General features: G+C 40.0%; 1 protein-coding gene across 1 annotated transcript in view; it reads left to right on the top strand.

Moving 5' to 3' along the window:
- The window catches only part of SORCS3 (sortilin related VPS10 domain containing receptor 3), a 690,926-nt gene that overhangs the window by 433,465 nt on the left and 235,792 nt on the right, over positions 1-21,669 (top strand). The window contains exon 5 of the mRNA XM_043989102.1: positions 12,578-12,651. Coding sequence (XP_043845037.1) covers positions 12,578-12,651 — 74 coding nt within the window. The remainder of the gene's footprint in view (positions 1-12,577; positions 12,652-21,669) is intronic.

Genomic DNA, 21,669 nt, shown 5'->3' with positions numbered 1-21,669 from the left:
AGACCAATGGAAGCTGGGAATGCTCTACCACAGGTCAAGCATAAACAATCCATGGGAACATTTGGGTTGGATTCTCTAAATTTGTGCATCTCATGTTTCTTTTGAGCTACTTTTAAGCCCTGTCCACATACTCTTTGACCAAGCGATGCTGATCTTTTTACTCTTCCTGTTTTCCAATTTGGGGAATTTTCACTAGCTCTCTCCCATGCCTGGAATTCTTTGACTTTTAATCTCAATTTCCTGACTTTCTGGGCCTCCTTCAAATACCAACCAAAGCCCCACCCCCTTCTACAAGAAGTCTTTCCTGATCCCTCTTAATCCTAGTGCCTTAATTCTGTTGACTATCTCTTGTTTATCCTGTATATAGCTTCTTTCTACATAGTCACTCACATTTTGTCTTCCTCTTTAGATTGTGAACTCCTCTTTGTATCTCTAGCACATAACACAGTATGTCCTGGCACATAGCAGTTGCTTAATAAATATTTGACTATCAATCAATCAACTGATAAACAAGATATTGGATATGAGAAGGTGAGAGTCTAGTATGCCTCTTAGGTTGCAAGACTAAGAAACTTAGAGGATGATATTGTCATGTACAGTACTAGAGAAGTTAGGAGGTGGGGAGGGTTTAGAAGAAAATATAATGAGTTTGCTTTTGGACGTACTGAGTTTAAGATGGATTACTGCATATTGAATTTGAGATATCTTGAAGGCAGTTGGAGATGCAAGATTGGAGGTCAGCAGAAAGATCGGGGCAGGATAGGAAGAATGTTGGCATAGAGATGGTAATTAAATCCATGGTAACTGATAAGTTCATCAAGTGAAGAGACAGGTAGGAAAAGGGATCTTAAGGGGCCATAGAGAATAATTCCCAACAATTACATGATCCTTTTCTCCTGAAGCCTTCTTTAAGTTATGGTGTCTTCTGTCTCCCTTCCAAAACATGATGCAAGGCTGAGTATCTTAGAGTTTAAGATCATCATCTCCCATCTCCATAAATGCCTAAACAACCTAGAACAGAGAGTTGTCTCTATTTGGCTTGAAACTACACAACTGATCCTTTAAGACTTCCAAAATAAAAATCATGGTTGGTTTAACACTCATGCTCCTTCTCACACATATATGTTTTTGGCAATATGTGACACTGCTAGTGGGAAGGAGTCTAGGTATGAATGTGCCGCAGACAGCCCCGACTGCTATATAATCCTAAACAAAAGGGAGAAACACAGCTGCATTGCAACACAGGCAGGAATGAAAGAACAGGGCAATAGGTCCCCCTGCCTACTCTGCAATCACTGGGGATGGGGATGAGCTAAGCTCGGCCCAGGAGAAGTACAGCTGTAATTGCTTTTTCTTACCACCTCTCTCTGGGAGGCCAATTATAAAATAGCCCCTAAAGGAACCAGCCCAGCAGGGACTTGGGGCTGGGGAGGTGGTGCATGAGACAGACCCCTCCCAGTGGCCTGCCTATGATGTTATTTTACAGTATGACAGCTATCTGTTAGTTGACTTTGGGGCCTTCTCTATGAATTTCCTCCATTTCCCTGGGTTCTGTGCTTATATTCTCGTGCCATGATGTAATTTCTGTCATGTTTGACAGCCCTACGAGGTATGTAATATAAGCTTTATCCTCATTTAAAACATATTGGGAAACCAAGGCTCTAAGAGGCTTGTACATCCCATGATCACACAATTAATGGAAATACACAACACATTCTTGAGCAGGGTGTGGCATTCTCTCCTCTCCTCTGCTGTCCTCTGCTGCCCTCTCCCCTCTCCCCTCTCCAATCTCTCTCTCTCCCTTTACCTCCCCTCCTTTCCCCTTCACTCCTCTGCCTTCCTTTCCCCTTCCTTGTCCTCCCCTTCCCTTCCCTCCTCATCTCTCTCCCTTCTCTCTCTCCTCTCTCCGTATATATGTATATATGCATGAAAATACACATCTATGCATATATGCGTATGTATATACAAAAGGAAAGATATATGTATATATTCCTCTCATTTCCTATATATACTGAGAATATATATATATATATACACATATGTATTTAAATATGTATACATGCATACATATTCTCTCTATCATCATCTTCTGATGCTCTTATGATTCCTCTTCTATATACCTCTTCTCCTACCTCTGTCCCCTTGCCCTGGCTCTCCTCCATGCAAGGAATGCATTTCTACTCAATCTCTGCCTTTAAGAATCTCTAAAACTCTGCTCAAGTGATACCTTCAATATAAAGACTTTTCTAATCTTCCTAGGGGCTAGTGTCTGCCCCACAACAAATTTACCTTGTATTAATTTTGCTTCTGTCTTGTATATAATTATTTATGTGCATATCATCACCTTATCACCCCCAACAATACATAACTGGATAGAGTAGAGGCTATTTTAAATTTTTTGTCTTTGTATTCCCAGTGTTTAGCTCAATGCCTGCCATGTTGTAGATATGTAATCCAAACTTGCTTATAGGTGTGCACATGAATGTATCTCATGAAGGGGAGAAGCTATTTGGCCCAAAATCTGTTTGGTGTTTGTCTATAGGCAAAGTAAAGGCCTCGGGGACCAATTTTAATTTGAACTTGAACAGGCATTTACAGCCTCTCCTATCCAAAAAGGATGGTGTTTTGTGTTGAGAGAGAAACAAAGATTTACCTGAACCTGGTCTTTGTCCTCACAGCTCTCACACTCACAAATAAGCCTCCTACAAAGTAATGTTTGCTAAGGACATCAGAGGTGCAAACCAAATGCTCCCTGAGAGTCCAGGAGCAGGATTATTCTAGACAGACTTGATCAGGAAAAGCTTCTTGTAGGAGGTGGCATCTGAAATGGGACTTAAAGGATTGGTGGAATTTCAGTATGTATTAACTTCTGGGTGGGGGCTGGTCATCTTGAAATGACCATAATTTTGTCATGTGGGGTCAGGTATGAAAAAATACTATTCACCTCAAGTTAATCCTATCCTACATTTATGTAGGACTTTATGGTTTGCAGAGCACTTTCTTCATGACAGCCCTTTGAAGTACGTACTGCAAGTATTATTCCCTTTTAACATATAGGGAAACTAAGGCTCTGAGGTGTTAAGTAATCTGTGCATCCATGAGCAAATAGCTAATGAGAAGTTGCATCAGGATTTGAACTCAGGTTTCCTGACTCCAGGTCCAGTGGCCACATGACCTCTCAGTCACTGGGTTTTCTTATTTTCTGAGGCTTCTGCTGTTACAGTCTAAAGTACATGAAAGGGGTTTAAGGGAGTTAGTCACTAGTTGTCACTAGTGGGATCTGTAAATTAGAGTGGTGATTATCAAAAAATAACTGTGGATCAGCCCAGAATGAGAGACACAATCTATAGGACAAAGATGCAGGGCCAGAAAGGCCCAGGCCAAAGACCAGGCCTGGAAGAATCTACCTCCCCAGGTTGTTTATCTACCATGGGGTGGATTTGAGCTATTCATCACTCCAGCTGTCCTTAACATCAGTGGGACCCAGAAGGTCCAGCTGCAACTCAGGATTCTTCCAAATGTAGACTGGATTAAATGAACCAGTTGAGCAAATTTAGTCCTTGAGATAACAGAGGTTTTCCTCTTTGAGGAAGATGTGATTAGGAAGTTAATAACTAAGTAAATAAGGAAAAACATGTGTCCTCCCTCGTTTTCCAGTCATTCTGATGATTCATTTAGGGGTGTATATGTGTATTGCTGCAGAGTGAGTGCCTATTAGGAGATATGCGATTCAAGCATCTGGTTAAAGGTTTGAAAGAGATGAGGGAACTGAGACTATACTTTGTTCTTCTGTCCAGGAGAGTTGTACCTTCCTGGGCATCATCCAGAGAGATAATTATGTGTATAGACTCCCCTATCTATACACAGCTGGGGAAATGAGCTGTGTTCTCAGTTCCCAGCCTGAGACACACATCTAAGTCAGCACAATTTCTTTGACTAATGCATTGTAATGTTTTTGGTCAGGGTCTCTGAATGACTGATATAAAGGCCTCATGAGCTAATGGATCACCGTCCAGAGTATGATATTCACAGTATCCATAATGTGCCATGTGAAGAATTAGGGTCACATGCTCCCCATGGTATCCTGTTCAATTTCAGTTTCCCCCATCATAAAACTAGGATATTCATACTTCAGCCATTAACTCATTTACCAAGTATTTATAGAGCACTAGAGAGCTGGGCTAAGTGCTCCAGGGTTATCAAGATGTATAATCCAGGGTCCCTGCCCTGAAGGATCTCAGAGCCTAGATGCGGAGGTATGACCAGTGCTCATGAAGAACTAAATAACAATATCATGCACAATGCTTTTGTAATGACCTGCAAGCTTCTTGAAGCTACAGCCAGAAGCAGTCATTGCTCTTCTGGTGATGCTATATGGCTGTGAATCACGAATTATCACATTTTCTCAAGAAGTGCAGTTAGAGGTTCCTCAAAGGACAAAGGAGAGACACAGCAGGGGGGCGGGAAGAGGGGTATAAATGGGCTATAGCCTATTGGCAACATATAATGATAGACAGGGAGAAGAAAAGGATGACTCATCAAACAGATACACCAGCTGGAAATGGAGGTGGCCATGCCATTCAAGAGGGCATGAAATAATCAATGGGTCACCCATATGTTCCATTTATATTCACAGTTATGTTGAAATGGCTAGAGGAAGGTTGCCAGCCTCCAGGAGGGGACTTTTGTACAGGGATTTAGACAGCAGTCACACAGGATAAGAACAAAGGGAATAACTTATATTTCTGTAGCTCTTTGAGGTTTGCAAAGCCCTTTACATACATCTCTAAACCACACCGTAAAGTAATTGTTCTTACTGTCTGCTGCTTACCAGTGAGGATACTGAGATTGAGAAAAGCTAAGTGACTTAGATCATTGGAGGGAATATCTCCTAGTGATGGAGGAGGCAAAAAGGGTTTAACAGATGAACTAAGGCTAAAGTCCTTATCAGTAGGAATATTAATGGATATTAATGGTTAATGGTCCCTAGTTACAATCTTTGTTGATGGTGAGGGTTGATAGGGACAAACCCTCTTGGTTACTGTAAGAACACAAACCTTAGTTTCTGTTAATTCTTTTAGGTACTATTGATAAGGACTCAAGCCTCAGTTTATCTGTTAAACTCTTTTTGCCGCCTCCATCACTAGGATCCTTTGTGAGTCTATTAAGTGCAAGATAAGTAGGATAATCCACAAATTACATTAAACCCAAGTCCAATAGAGACATTGACTTCAGCTTCAGAAAGACTGCCAGACTTGATGTCACCCAAGCCATGAACTTGATTTGTCTGTGGCGTTAGCTAGTCTGTTGAAGTAGCAACAATTAAGGCAAAGAAGAAAAGGAAAAGAAAGGAAAGGAAAAAGGAAAGGGCCCAAACCTGTTCTCCTTTATCCTTGCTTTCCCTATCATGTATATGGACATCATTCCATATATTACCTCTGTTCCATGTCCCACCCTTCCAGCTCATCCCCCAAAACTCACAGCGTAAACATCCCAAACACAATGTAAAAACTCCCCCCACCCCAATTAGCATTAAGGGGTTACTACTATGCACTTTACTATCCACTCTGCCTCTTCCTTCACTCTTCCCTACCCTTTTTTTTTTTTAGTGAGGCAATTGGGGTTAAGTGACTTGCCCAGGGTCACACAGCTAGTAAGTGTTAAGTGTCTGAGGCCGAATTTGAACTCATGTACTCCTGACTCCAGGGCCGGTACTCTATCCACTGCGCCACCTAGCCGCCCCTTCCCTACCCTTTTAAAATCACATTTTTTAAAAATTAACAAGCATTTGCTTCCCCTTGACCCACTGGAACAACAACAACAACAACACCTTTGTAGCAGATAATGTATAGTCAAGAAAAATAAATTCCCACTTTGGCCAAGTCCAAAACTTTTTGTCTCATCTTTCTTCTTTGGAGGTGTGCATTCTTCTTTACTGTTGGTCCTCTGGAATCATGGTAGGTCCTTGTATTGACCAGAGGTCTTAAGTCTTTCAGGGTTCCTTTTTTTATTTCACATTACTGTTATATCTAAATTGTTCTGGTTCCACTCACTTCATCACTGCTCATAACATTATTTCATAATTGTCTCTCCAGGTTTCTCCAGGGACTGAATCGTGGTTATCTAGGATTAGGGAGGACTGGCTTGATAAAAGAAAGAGAAAGCAGCTTTGGAAAAGGGATTTTAATTAAAAAGAATGATAGCTATTGCTAAGAAATAAAAGGAAGTTAGAAGAAAGTGAATAATTTCTCCTCTCTTTATCAAGCCAGTCCTCCCTAATTCTAAGTAAGCAGGAATCAATCTCTTCTATGTTGTCACATTTTCTACCAAGGAAGGTGATGAAAGAATAGACTACACAAATTCTCTTAAGTTACTAAATATATTGTTGGACTTCCCAACCTTGATTCTGAGCTGCTTCTTGTCCGGGTGTACCTGGCTCATCATCCCAGGCTTCAAGCTAATTTAAATAAACCGCTTGGCCTCCATCATACTGAATCATACATGCAGTAAGTGTTACTGACTTAGAGTGGATAAAGGACTCACCAAGCTTGAACAGCCAATGAAGGCTTGGAAAAGATGGAGGACTGAACTGGATCTTCTAACACAGGTAGAGTAGAGATGTATAGGAAGGGCATTCTTCCAGTGGGGGTGGGGGGGTGTAAATAACAATGATATGAAATGCTATTACAGAGTAGAGGAGGAGCCAAAAGTGCTGAGGAGTTAATAACAGACAACTGTAAATAATAGGATAAGGTTTGGTCCTATATGGCTGGGCTTGGAGGCTTGGTAGGGGAAGGGGGTGGCAGGGTTAATTACAGAAATGTTTAGAGGCTTCATTAATGCGTGTTGATATTTAGAAAATGAACACCAACCTATGATTTGTGATTTTTATTCAGTTATTTTGGGATGGATAGGCAAGTATAAGCCAAAGGCACATGTCTATGAACCTGGTTATGTAAGACAACAGAAAGAGCTTTCTTCTTTTAGGCTCGCTCCATTTGCAGATCAAGAACCCATGTGGTTTTTTAACTTCTTACAGCTGCCAGTTACAATTCTCCAGAGACTTTGAATTGTCCCGCTAGTCTGAAAGCACCAGGACACTCAGCTCTGTCCTGTTTTTCCACTGACTTACAAGAGAAGTGGTGTGACGTAAAAGACCTGAATACAAATCCTAAGTCTGACTATGGAAAAATCACTTAACCTTTCATCCTCAATTTCTTGATCTATAAAGCATGGGGGAATAAATGAATAAATTATTTATTAAGTGTGTGCTAGGTGCAAAGCACTGTGCTAAATGCTAAAAAAAAATAAATAGGAAAATCTGACAATCCCTGGTCTCAAGGAACTTACGTTCTAATAGGGGCTTCAATACAAGTAAGATGGAAAGGTTCCATGGTCATTAGGATAGAGCAGCAAAGCAGAAGGGAATGAGTCTTCTCTAATGTAATTTCCATAAATTCATATCACTAGGGGGAAGCTAGGTAGTGCAGTGGTTAAAGCACTGGCCCTGGATTCAGGAGGACCTAAGTTCAAATCCGACTTCAGACATTTGATACTTACTAGCTGTGTGACTCTGGGCAAATCACTTAACCCTCATTGCCCCACAAAAAAAGAAGGAAAAAAGGAAAAAATCATATCAGTCCATGATATTTAAGCATTTCAAAGTGCCAAGCACTTTGGCGGCAAGAATTTCCTTTCCTCCTGGGTCTTCAGTAGCTGTAGCACCTGCAAAAGCAGTGGCCAGGCTGCAGGGGATGCCACCCAGGGGTTGCTTCCCAAGATGATGGCTGAGGATAGAAGCATTGGTTCTTGGGTTCAAGGTCCTGGGCTCTCTCCATCAGGGCATGATCAGGAATTATAGTCAAGGTAATTTTGATGTTTTGACTTGAATGACGTAATGCTGTCTCCTTCCAGGGAACGTTGCTGCCTCAGTTAGGCTGATTTGTTTGCCCTGTGAGTGGGACTGGGTGTGCAATAGGTAGGGATGTCTAGTCCCCTCTGCAAAGAAGTGGCTTCCCTGGTTGATGGCTCTGGGACGAGGCGGGAAATAGGACTGGTGGTTGGGGTGAGGGGGGCAGCGCAGGAGTGCTCCTCTACTTATCTGCCTATTAATAATAATTGGTCAGCAAATATTTCTGGTGGATGAGGAAGGCAGGGCCCCTCTTCACAATGATTTTTCTCCTCATTTATGGTTTTAAGGTCTTGGCTGAAATCAGGTCTAATAGTTGATATTACTTATAGTACTTAACTCACAGGGTTATTGTGAGGTTCAAGTAATATCTGTAAAGAGCTTTGCAGACCTTAAAGGCTAAATGAGTGTTATTGTTATTATGACTACTTCGTGACCTGGGATAAGTCACTTCAGTTTTTAGACCTCAGTTTCTCCATATATCTCACGACATGGTTGCATTCAATGATATCTAGGTCCCTTGAAGCTCTAAGATCATCTTTTATGGCCTTTTCTCCAAAGCCAATGACCTTTTCTCAGTTCTCATTATCCTCAAATTCTCTGCAGCCTTTGACTTCGTTTACCACCATCTCCTTCTTGATTATCAGTTCTCTCTAGGTTTTGGGGCATCACTCTCTCCTGGTTCTCCTCCCACCTATTTGACTGCTCCTTCTCAGTCTCCTTTGCCAAATCTTCATCCAGATCATTTACTTTTACTGGAGGCATCCAACAGGTTGATGTACTGGGCCCTCTTCTCTTTTACTACAATACTATTTCACTTGGTAATCTCATCATCTTTCACAGATATAATTACCATTTCTATGCTGATTATTCTCAAATCTATCCTGCTATCCTGCCCCGAACTCCCTACCTACCACCAATTTTGTATCTCTACCTGCCTTTCAGACATCTCCACCTGGATGTCCAGTTAAACTCAACATGTCCAAAATGGAATTCATTATCTTTCCCACTAAACCCTCTCACCTTCTAGGTTCCTTATTACTGTCAAGGGAAACAGCATCCTCTCAGTCCCTCAGGCTTGAAACCTAGAGGTCATCCTTGACTCCCACCCTTCCTAGATGTCTTTAAGTCCCAACTAAAATCCCATCTTCTGTAGGAAGCTTTTAAAAACCTCTCTTAATTCTAGGCTCTTTCTTCTCTTAATTTTTTTCCTATTTATCCTGTATACAGCTTGTCTCTATATATTGTTTGCTTGTTGTCTCTCCCATTAGATTGTGAGCTCTTTGAGGGCAGAGACTATTTTTTTACCTCTTTTTGTATCCTCAGTACTTAACACACTGCCTGGCACATAGTAGGTGCTTAATCAATTTTTTTTTGGACTGACCAGCTGATTATATGATCAGACGTTTTTTAATATGTGGAGATCAGTAGGTTCCTATGACTTTTTCCCTTGGCCTTGAACACAAGTTGAAACATTTTATCTTGCAAAAACATCTTAGTTGAAAGGTACTGAGATGCTGCCCATTCCAGAAGAAAATTGTCACAGACCTCACTAATTTGCTTTGACTCTGGAGACTATGTAACTAACTATGTAACTACCCCCCAAGCCTTCCAGATGAATTTGCTCTTTCTGTTTATACTAATCAGGCTCTAGGCAAGGAATTCAATTTAATCTCTCTGCCAGCCATCAAACATAGGATCTGATATAGGAAGGCAAATGGAGGTGGTGGAAACTCCAAAGCAAATAGTCTCTGAGTCTTTCTTGACAGGCATATTCTCACTGAGAGTGATGAGAGTGGAGAGAAGGGAATGAAAGGAGAAATACATCTTTTCAGGGAATCAAGGATAGCTGCATTTTATGTACACATAGACAAGTCATAGATATCTCCTTTGAAAGGAAAGGCAAAAACACTAGTAGAGGCAGATACCAAGGAGGTAGAAACGAGCACAGCACCCTTGGGGATTGTGGTTTTAATTGTCTATCTCACCTTTGTTCTGGTTTCCCTGACAAATGAAGAGATGATTAGATCAAGGATTTATTTGCACAATGACATTGATGCTCTGGCTGGTATAGTTGGGATCTGAGTGCATAGAACGATGTAAATCAGTAAGGTACAGAGAAATCAGGTGAAGGCTCCTTAATGAGAGTCATTAGAAAACTAATATAAGCTCATTAAGGTCATCTGACCTGAATGCTTAGAAACACCCCCTGCCCAAATCACAAGCAATGTGATCTATCCATAGGAATGATGATACTGTAGGTCCTACTATTAGAAGAGAAGAGCTGGATTCAGTTGTTTGCTAGCTTTTATAAAGGGAAATGAGGATCACTGAGTGACTACATATTTAATGGGTCTCATGGTTGGAGAGGATCTCAAAGGATATCAATTCTAAACTTTATTGGAATCACAATCCTTTCTAAAGTATACTAACAAGGGTTATTTAGCCTTGATTTAAAGACTTTTAATGATGGGTAATCCATCATCTCTCAAATGAATCTACATCACTTTTGTATATCTCTAAACATTAGGAAATTTTTCATTTACATCAACATTAAATCTCCTTTCAACTTTTACCTGTTAGTCCTACTTTTGTGTCCTGGAGCCAAGAAGGTTAATCCCTGTCCCATGTGACAGCCTTTAAATACTTAAAGGCAACTATTGCATGCTTACTTAGTAAGTCTTTTCTTCAGTCTGAATATGACTGATTTCTTTAATCTTCATATCATGTGATATTGAGGCCTTTCATTGCCTTTTTTTAATTTGGTGGGGCAGTGAGGGTTAAGTGACTTGCCCAGGGTCACACAGATATTAAGTGTCAAGTGTCTGAGGCTGGATTTGAACTCAGGTCCAACTGAATCCAGGGCCAGTACTTTATCCATTGTGCCACCTAGCTGCCCCCTTTCAATGCCTTCTTTACTTTCTTCTGAACATTTCTACCTGATCAACATCCTTTATAAAAGTGGTGACAGAACAAAATGCAGTGCTTTGGAAAGTTTCCTGGAGTAAAATAAGATAGACTGTTGTCTCCTATAATCTTAAACTTGCCTGGACCCTTTCTCTTTAGAATGTTTAAATTGTTTATTTATTTTTAACATTCATTTTTTAAAAAAAATTTTGAGTCCCAAATTCTCTCCCTCCTCCCTACTCCTTCACCCATTGAAAAGACAAGCAATATATTATTAATTATGCATGTGAAATCATGCAAAACATATTTCCATATTAGCCATATTGCAAAAACAACAAAAAGGAAGAAACATAAAGACAGTGGAAAAAAGCATGCTTCAATCTTCAGTCAGAGTTAATCAGTTCTCTTTCTCTGAAGATGGATAACATTTTTCATCCTGGATCCTTTGGGATTTTCTTGGATCATTGTCTTGATTAGGGTAGCTAAGTCTTTAACAGGCGATCATCATTACACTATTGCAATTACTATATACAATATCCTCTTGGTTCTTCTCAGTTCACTTTTCCTCAGTTCATATAATTCTTCTGAGGCAAAAACTGTTTCTCTTAATACATCCTAAGGTCACATCACCCATTTGACTCATATTAAGTTTGCTTTCCATTTAAAGTTCTACTTCCTTTCCTCAGGAACTATTATCTAGCCATGCCTTCCTCATATTACTGTTGTGGGCTGATTAATTTTTTTTACTCAAATGTATGATTTTACATTTATCTTTATTAAATTTCACCTTATTAGATTCAGCTCCAACATCCTAGCCTGTTATGATGTTGGATGCTGGCTATGGAATGAAAGATGCTAGATAGCCTGCTTAGCTATAGACATTTACAGGAAGAAGAGGTAACTGTGGTCTAGCATAGCAAGGGAAGGCTTCCTAGAGCTGCTGGAAGTTAAATTAGGTCTTCAAGAATAGATTTTGGATTTCTTGAATATTATTAGTTGAGCCTGGATGGAATCAATGTTTCAGGATATAACTCAAAAATAATTTTGCTAGAGGAACTCCTGTTGAAGTATACACCTCTGGGCATCAATCGATAATGTATATCCACTCTCTTGGTTCAAAGACTGATGTGGTATACTAACACAATTCTTGAGGATATTCTTGGTGGGGGGATTGTGTCATAATTTGGAGACTTACTGGCTATGTGACCATAAGTAGGTAATCTTCTGATCTTAGAAACATGGTACCACCTAAATTTTCACAAGTTCAGCTCCTTCTGTAAAATGGGAACAATGATATTTGCAGTATCTCATAGGATTTTTTTTTGAGGCAATTGGGGTTAAGTGACTTGCTCAGGGTCACATAGCTAGTAAATGTTAAGTATCTGAGGCCGGATTTGAATTCAGGTCCTCCTGAATCCAGGGCTAGTGCTCTATCCACTGCGCCACATAGCTTCCCCATCTCATAGGATTTTTATGGGGAAAGTTGTTTGCAAACTTTGAAATGATAGATCAATGTGAAATGGCCATCAGTTAATAGATGCTTTTCAAATGTCTACTATGTGCAAAGTCTTATGGTAGGCATCTGGTCTTAAATTTGGTCTATCAGTTGGGAGGGTAGTGATTCTAGGTGAAAGCTATTTAAAACAGCATTTCTACCTTGATGTACTAGCATAAACATTTCCAAATCAATGCAAACAGTTTTCTTGTGATCTCTTGGTACTAACTGTCTCCCTATCCCCCACCCCATTTTGTGTTTTGCAGCTCTATAGCTCCATGGATTTTGGGAGAAGATGGCAACTGATGCATGAGCATATTACACCCAACAGGTTTTACTGGTAAGCTTAGTCTTATTAATACTCATCCATTACTTAAATATTTATTGAATACCTATTCTATGCAGAGAACTGTTTAGGTGCTAGATGGGTGGGTGGGCAACACAAAGATAAAGAATCTACTATTTAAAACCTATATGAAATGATTATATATATATATATATATACATATATATATACATATATATATACATATATATATATACATACATACATAGGTTCAATACCATTGGTTCTATTCTCCCACTCACCCTTAGCATGCACTTTAAACTACCTTAGATTACTATTAATTTCCTTGCTGTTTAAAAAACTATCTCATGAGAATTCTTCCAATAAAACATATAGATTTGGAAGGAACCTTATATATGTATCATTAAGTCTAATCCTCTCATTTTTCCAAGGTCAAGTAAGCAAAATGACTTGCCTAAGATCACACAAGTTTTAAGTGGTGAATATGGGATTATGATCCACCTTTTTTGATTCCAAATCTAGTATTCTTTCTACCACATTGTTTGGCTCATTCTGATTGTTAGCCAAATTAACAGGCAATAAGAAGCAGCAACTTCGTAGAGGAATGGAGACCAGTGAGGGTGGGAAGGCATGGAGAAGGGTAAGAGCTTATGCTATATTTAACTTTCTGGGTAGATGGTTTCTGGTAGGATTAAGGTACAGTGGAAAGAATATTAGACTGTATTTAAAATGAAAAAAGACTTTGCGTATAGTCTCAGCTCTGCTATTAGTTAGCTAGAAATTTGGGTAAGGTATTTCATCTTTCTGAGCCTCAGTTTCCTCTTTCATTAAATAAGAGAGCTTCACAAAATATTCCCATCCAGCTCTAATACTTTATCATCTGCTGTATGTGGTGTTATGTTTTGAACAAATAGGTTTATTAGTACCTTGTAGTGTAGATCCCAATGAAGTGAGCCAGAGATGGTTTTCTCTGCTTTCTATGTGGAACAGCAAATCTAAAACCTGTTTTCCTCACTCACAAATTATTTTTTTGAGTGCATTGAACCATAATAGATTGGCTCAGCCTCCTGGGATCATTTAAAATGAGGAATTAATGACCAATGAAATTTTTCTATACCTCCATCCTTAGTTTGGTAGGAGGAAGAATAATGGGTATCAAGACCCACTCCCTTCCTTTCCCCAAAGTTGGAGTGTTTTTAGGGTTTGTGAGCCAAACCCACTTCTCCCATTTGAGAAAAGTAGGGGTCTCTAATAAGCTGTGAGGAAATGGAAATACTCTATGTATGAGTTCTCTGTCTATATGGTTTTAGTCAGCTGTCTACCTGAAATGGTCCAATTTCTCCAAGGTCTGACACTTGGGGCTTCTGAATGGAACTATCGCTTATTCGAGACTATTAAGAAATTGAGGTGGCCAGCCATCCGAAGGAGCTAAATAGATGAAGAAAAGCAGCACAGTAGACTGGATAAGCTTTGTCATCAGTTCTAAAAGAAATTAAATTAAATGGACTAGGGACGACTGTATTTTCCATTTTTTTGATAAAGAGAGAGGGGAAAAAAGGTGTTCTGACCCAGGGGTTTTATCCCCTTCCTTTGTGAGAAGAAAATAACTCCCCAAGTCCTGCTTGTCTTTGTTAATTGTACCCCAGATCCCCTTACTCTGCACTTTCTTCTTACCTGCCCCCATGGGGGAAAATAAAAGTTACTGCCCATGATCACTCACCAAGTAATGGCTGAGAGCCTTGGTTCGCAATTACCACTCATCCTTTTCTGATGTATAATTGCCTCAATTATTCCTTTTTGTGCAATAGAAGGCATGAAGCAGCAACTCTTTTCATAAGGCATGTTTCTTGATGACTAAAGCCAAATATGCCTCAGTCCCCCAACTGTTTCCAGTATGGTAGAATGGCCAACAATGGGAGTGGGATTGAATAAGATATGGGGATGCTCTCAATTTTGAAGGGACAGTACTGGGCAAGAAGAGAGGGGATAAGAGACACATATGTGTGTGTATTATATATACATATTTATATGTATATTTCTACATATAAAGAACAGTTTTGGAAGACATAGCTCTTCTTTCCCTGGGAGACACAGGCTGGGAATGTTGGTTGAGGGTTGGGAAAGTATCCAACAATAATAACAATACTAATGATAATGATGATAATAATACCTTACATTTGTACAGTCCTTTCTACTTTCCATAGCCCTTTTGCATCCATTATCTCATTTCATCCTCACAGCTACCCTGTGAGTAAGGTAGGGCAGATATTATTATCTCCCATTATCCCTGTAAGTAGGAAAACTCATCTGAATCTGACATTTCCCCCTAAGACCAAATTCCAGATGTGCTACCTCTGCTAAGACTAAATTTATAGGAAACTTTCTCTATTGATTGTTTTAGCCACCAAGCCCCATCCTCAGAAGAAGCTGTTGACCAGAAAAAACATGCCAGATATCCTTCTCTTGGGCAGCCCAATTCTTTCTGCCCCTCATGCACATCCCAATTCTGATCTTTTATTATCAGACTAATCACCATAACTACCTAACATCCCTTTTTGTCATTTTCCTTCCCCTCTGTTTTCACCTGCTATAAATGGTATAGAGAGTAGACAAAAATGGAATTAAATTAGTTTCCAAACCCTTTCCTTCTATCTTCCATCTTTACTCTGTGGGAAGTTCTGTTTCACAAAATTATGTTCTCAGGTATCCATCTAGTAAATGGTACATGATTTTCAACCCTTCCTTTGAGATAAGTTTCATAGTCCAGTGGGCCTTAGAGTGGAAAGGTTTTTTTTCTCTCCTCTGTGGGGATCCTTATTTTTGTTCATAGATTTTCTTCTATAGCCTCTCTCCACCTATGGAGTTTGCCCTCTTTGGAGGGCTTGAGAAATATTATCAGAGCCCTACTCTAATTGCTTCCCTATCTCACTCCCACAGCAGCTATTCCAAATCTCTTCCCTCCTCAGATCTTTTCCTTCTTGCCATTCTTACTTTCACATCTCTCACAGCTGACCCCTATTCTACATCACGCATTTGCCACCTTGATTCAGGCCTGCATGACATCCTCAAGTCCCCTACCCCTCTTACTTGCTCCTTTCTCAACTGAAGGCCTTTTTACTGTACTGAAAAAGACCATTTAGCGTGAGTTCTCTCTCTCTCTCTCTCTCTCTCTCTCTCTCTCTCTCTCTCTCTCTCTCTCTCTCTCTCTCTCTCTCTCTCATTCTCTTCAAAACCATTGGGGTCACCCCTACTCTCTTCCTCTTCCTTCCCTTAGTCTCTGACAAAGTCCTCCCAAGGTCAATACTTCTACATGTACACTTAATCTCATACTCTTATCTTTTATAGCAAATTTGCAAACTGTTTGATTCAAATCCTTGACCTCTTCTTATCAGCTAGTTATTTCCCTATTGCTTTCAAATATGCCTTTCTCTTAAAAATCGCCTCTAGACTGTACCATCCCTTAAATATATTGTTCTGTGTTTCTCCCTCCTTTCTCAGCCAAATTCCTCAAAAGTTTTCCATATTTTCTTCCTTCATGTCCTCTTCTCTCATTCCTTAAGCCTTTGCCAGCTGCCCTCTGACTTCATCACTTAACTGAAACTGCTCTCTACAATGATCTCTTAATTGTCCAATTTGATGGTCTTTTCCCAGTCCTATACCTCCTTGACCTTGTATGTGATGCTTTTGACCAGCCTCTCCTCCTGGATACTGTCTCATCTTTGTGTTTTCATGATATTATTCTCTCCTGATTTGCCTCCTACTTTTCAGTGCTCTCATCAATCTCCTTTGCTGTCTCATCATCCAAATCATTCCCCATAATTCCAAATGCTCCTGAAACAATTGTCATAGGCTTTTTACTCTTCTTCTTCCATATTCCCTTTTTTAGTAAACTCATCAAATCTTTAGGGTTTAACCATCATCTCTATGTAGATGACTTCCAGTTTCATATATCCAGCCCAAGATTTTCCCCTGAGCTTCAGTCCCACATTACCAATTGCCTATTGGTCATTTTCAGACTGGATATCCTGAAAATATATTTAAGTCAAAATGTCTAAAACTGACCTCATTTTCTTTCTTACCTCAGCCATCTTCTCTTTCAAATGCCCCTTTCTGTCAGAGCTACCACCATCCTTTCACTCTCTAGGTTACTATTCTCAGCATTATGTTGTATCTCTCACTTTGCTCACCTCACATGCCTACTCCCTTGCAAGATCTGGCTATTTCTACCATCACATCCCTCATATCTGACCTTAATCGGTCTTCCTCTCCTGTCTTACCAATCTTGTCCATCTTACACATTGATCAGAAAGTAATTTTCTTTAAGTGCAGATCTGATCATATGACTTCCCTATTTGATCATCTCCAGTTGCTTCCTATTGCCTTTAGGATAAAACATAAACTCCTTTGTTTAGTTTTTTTAAACCTTATATAACTTGTTCTGAACCTATTTTTCTTGCCTCATTAGATATTACCTCTCCACAGCCTCAAACCCACATCAATAAGTACTCACATACCCTCCTCTCTTTTACAAATATCCAGCCCATTCTCTCCCATCTTTTACAGCTTATTGCAAACCCTTTGACTCAGATCTTCAACCTGTCCTTATTAACTAGTTCTTTCCCTATTGCTTTCAAATATACCCATTTCCCCTATCCTTAAATAATCAGCCTAGACTGACTTTCCAAATTAAATTGTGCTTAATTGTTCTATGGACATGTGCATATATACACAGTGTATATATAGTAGATAAATTATTACCTTTATATCTACACAAGAATGTATGTGTATTATGTATATATGTATATAAGTGTACATATATACACATGTGTGTTTAGTGTGTCCTTTCAGCTTCCTTTTATTATTGTCTCCTCTCATTAGATTTAAACTTCTTGAGGCAAAGAACTATCTTTTTTAGTTCTTTTTGTATCCCCAAATCATAGAGTACCTGTTTAAAAATGCTTATTGACTTGACCTCAGATGGGATACATATTGTAGAAATTACACAGAGGCAGACTTCAGCTTGGCAGAGGGAAGACATTTCAAAAAATCAAAAGTTCCTAACATCCCACTAAGTAGAGACCCACCCCCCATAACTACAAATTACACCTTCAGTAATTTCAATGTCTTACAAACTCAAAGTTGGAAGGAACCTCAAGGGCCATATAGTTTAACCACATCATTTTTGAATGAGGAATGTAGCCAAGGGAGGTAAAGTGAGGCTGTTTGGCCACTTGTCAGGAATGCTATAGGGAAGATTGCTTCTCTAGGAAAGAGGTTGAAAGAAATGATGTCTTATATCTCATCAGACTTTGAGTTTCTAACCTGCCTGATATTCTCACAGCACAGATGATAACTGCCAACTAGACATCAGGAGGAAGCCAAAGATGGGGGAGTAATAAGTGAGTAATACAGTTTTGGGAAAAGGTAGACCTCAGAATAGGTGACTCTTAAGGTGGTAGGCATGGCTAGTTGTGACATGTGGTAGGGTGCATGTGGAATGAATGACTTTGGGGAGGAAATAAAGCCACCTTGTATTAATTATGAATATGCTATGAACTGCATATGAGTACTTATTACTTCTTAGTGGTTGCCACTTTTCTAAATGATAACAGATGAACCAACTGATTCTTTGAGGGAGGAGGAGGAGATACATAGAATAGCATGGTTTAATTGCATGGCAATATTCTCTAGTCTTATGTTTGTCTAATCAGCCTCTGAGGACTCTTCCTACTTTGACATCCTATTATTTAACCTTGCTGAATCTCACTTTCCTCATCTGCAAAATGTAGATAATAATACTTTATTCTGCTTCCTCCAACGGGCTGTTGTGAGAAGTCTACTTTGTAAGATTTAAGGCTCGATATAACTGGCAGATGCCATCATCACCATCATCATCTTCATTGTCATGATAATCCTAGGTTTATAACTGCCACCAAATAGCTTTATTCCCTGCAGCAAGTCCCTAAGTCTCTCTAATCTCTTTGGGCTGGTTCAATGGATAGAGGGCTAGACTTGGTGCCAGTAAGACCTGAGTTCAAATCTAGCCTCATACTTTTAACAGATGTATGACCCTTTGGTGTCTCTCAGCCTCAGTTTCTTTACCTGTAAACTAGAGGTTATAATAGTACTTGCTTCCTAGAGTTGTTTTGAGGATCAAATGAGATAATATTTGCAAAGTGCTTTGCAAACTTCATTGTTATGGAAATGCTAGCTACTACTATAAGATTCCCTTTTTTTGCTATTTCTATAATCAGAGGGTTAGATCAAATGGTCTCTAAAACCCATTCTTTCTCTAGCATTCTAGAATTCTAACAAACAGGATGTCCCTCCCTTCCCTTTCTCCTGCAAGGATTCATTATCATCTTTCAATTCTGGTGCGTAGGTATCTGAGTACCTGCACACATGGAAATTAGGCAGAACCAACCAGCTGTTTTTTTTTTTAGAAGCCCTCTTCTCACCTTTCTTCTCTTGATCATCCTTGAATTATTTTGAATGCAATGTCTTTTAAACATGTAGTGTGCTATGTGGGGTTGGGGTAGTGGTGGGGAGCTCTGTCTGTCTGTGGAAGACTCCAAGTCAGGCTCCTTTTACTAATTCTTGCCTCCAAATACACCTGCCTTGTGATACAGTGAAGTTTGTGCTTAGGAAACAGTTCCCTTGTATTCATCCAGGGTTAGTTATATTCTTGATCCCTGGAGAGAACACAATTCCTTAATTACTATATGCAGAGTCATCCATAGAGTATTAATATATTATGAGAGAAAGAGAGAGAGAGAGAGAGAGAGAGAGAGAGAGAGAGAGAGAGAGAGAGAGAGAGAGAGAGAGAGAGCGAGCTCTAAGAGACAGGCAGGCAGACTGGCTTGAGATTGCTTCCTGGAAAATCAAGATCTTTTCAAACACAGTTAACATTACTGGCTGAATTTTCCAAAACTGCCTCCAAATTTGCATTTACAATTTTGCAAACACAGTCATTTGCGATCTCAAGTAATGGAATTTAGGCATCGACCTGATATGTGGGACCAGCTTGAGAGGCCCTTTGAAAAGCAGGGTGCACCACAAATAATATTTAATTTAGCTTTCCTTTACATTTTTAAAGTGGTGCAGCAATTTAAAAATGCATTACATTCAAAGTAATACATGCGAGGTCAAGAGGGGAGGTTTGGAAGAACAGCTTGGAAACAGAAATGGACTCTTCATCTCTCATGGCATGGGTTTCTGGTACAGCAAGTCAGTTGACATCCTTGGTTTGGAAGAAATGTCTTAATGCTGTGAGCAAAGCACATTGTCCAGAGGCTAAATTGGGGAATCAGCAGGGAGAAAGCATCTGCTTTGGACAATGGAGAAGATCTGGGCACAAACAGAAATTACACTTGGGCAATGTGAAATTGGAGAAGACTAGGTAGGTTTGCTAGCATATTTCAGGCACAGCTCCTGTCAGGAAAACATGGGAAATACTTGTTTGAGGATAGTCGAATTTGAACTGAAAGGGAGATTAGAAACATTTAAGTCCACCCCCACCTCCCCCACCCCCGCCTCCTTTTGCAGAGGTGGAGACTGAGGCTCAGAAAAAATGTGTGAATCATAGAATCATATAGGATTTCACCATGGGGCAGCTAGGTGACGCAGTGGATAGAGCACCAGCCCTGGATTCAGGAGGACCCGAGTTCAAATCTGGTCTTAGACACTTCACACTTACTAGCTGTGTGACCTGGGCAAGTCACTTAACCCCCATTGCCCTGCAAAAAAAAAAAGTTACTGGGATTTCACCAGTAGGTATCTGAGGCAGGATTCAAATTCAGGTCTCCCTGACTCTAAATCTATCACTACACCTCTTAGACTTTGATTCTGAAGGAATGGATATGTTTCAGGATGGAAAGAGAAATATGGAAAAAGAGGCACAGACAGACCTGGATATTTCCAGTGTGACTTTGTGAGGTAGAGGAAGTCCAGGCAGCATCTGTCTCCCAGGGTACAAGTTGAGATGCACTTTCTGTCTGGGCACTCAGGTATTATATCAGCCATGGCATCTGAAGCCTTATTCCATGGATGATTATGAAGAGGAAATGAGAAATCTTTATTATGCTCAGAGGCAGTGGGATCCCAATGATAATAAACTCTTCAAGACAGCAAATTAGATTGTTCTCACAGAGGGTGAGATTTGAACTACTTTATTGTAGTTTGAGGTCTGAGGTTAGAACCCCCCCAGAATATAATATAACTTGTGTGGCTTTTGGAATATTTCTGGAGTGGGGATTGCTTATTCAGCACTTGCATGTTAGAAGGAAAGAACGAGGTGAGGTGGGGGCAGGAGGGAGAATAAATTGAAGCTTGTCAGTATTGGTCTCATCTTTCTTTGTACCCTTCCTTAGAACACCTGGAATAGGGACTATGGGGGAGGGGTGGCTGAGTTAAGGAGAGAGATTTCTGTGTTAAATAAAATACATTAAAGTGCACTTTAGGGAGGCATATTTAGGGAGACCATTGGAAAGAGCACTAGATTTAAGGTCAGAAAAAAACCTATATTGGAATTCTGGATCTGACTGACCCCTATTTGACTTCAGGCAGGGCATGGATTTCATTCTCCAAACTTCAGTTTCTTTATCTGAAAAATGAGGACTTGGCCTAGATCAGGGCTTCTTAAACTTTTTCTACTTATAACCCCTTTTCAGTGGAGAAATTTTTATGTGACCCCGGGTATATGGGTATATAAAATAGGTATATAGAAACTTTTACTGTTGCTAAATTTTTCACAACTCCCACATTCAGTTACATGATTCCATATGGGGTTGCAATCCACAGTTTAAGAAGCTAGGGCCTAGGGGGGGCGGGCAGCTAGGTGGCTCAATGGCTAAAGCACCAGAACTGGATTCAGGAGGACCTGAGTTCAAATCTAGACACAGACACTTGACACTTACTAGCTGTGTGATCCTGGGCAAGTCACTTAACCCTCATTGCTGCGCCCCCCCACACACACACAGACACACAGAAGGAGAAGGAGAAGCAGAAGCAGAAGGAGGAGGTGCAGCAGCAGCAGCAGCTAGGGCCTAGATG

The sequence above is a fragment of the Dromiciops gliroides genome, chromosome 2 (genome assembly GCF_019393635.1).
Source record: "Dromiciops gliroides isolate mDroGli1 chromosome 2, mDroGli1.pri, whole genome shotgun sequence".
Classification (NCBI taxonomy): Eukaryota; Metazoa; Chordata; class Mammalia; order Microbiotheria; family Microbiotheriidae; genus Dromiciops; species Dromiciops gliroides.
This window is presented reverse-complemented; position numbering and strand designations above follow the sequence as displayed.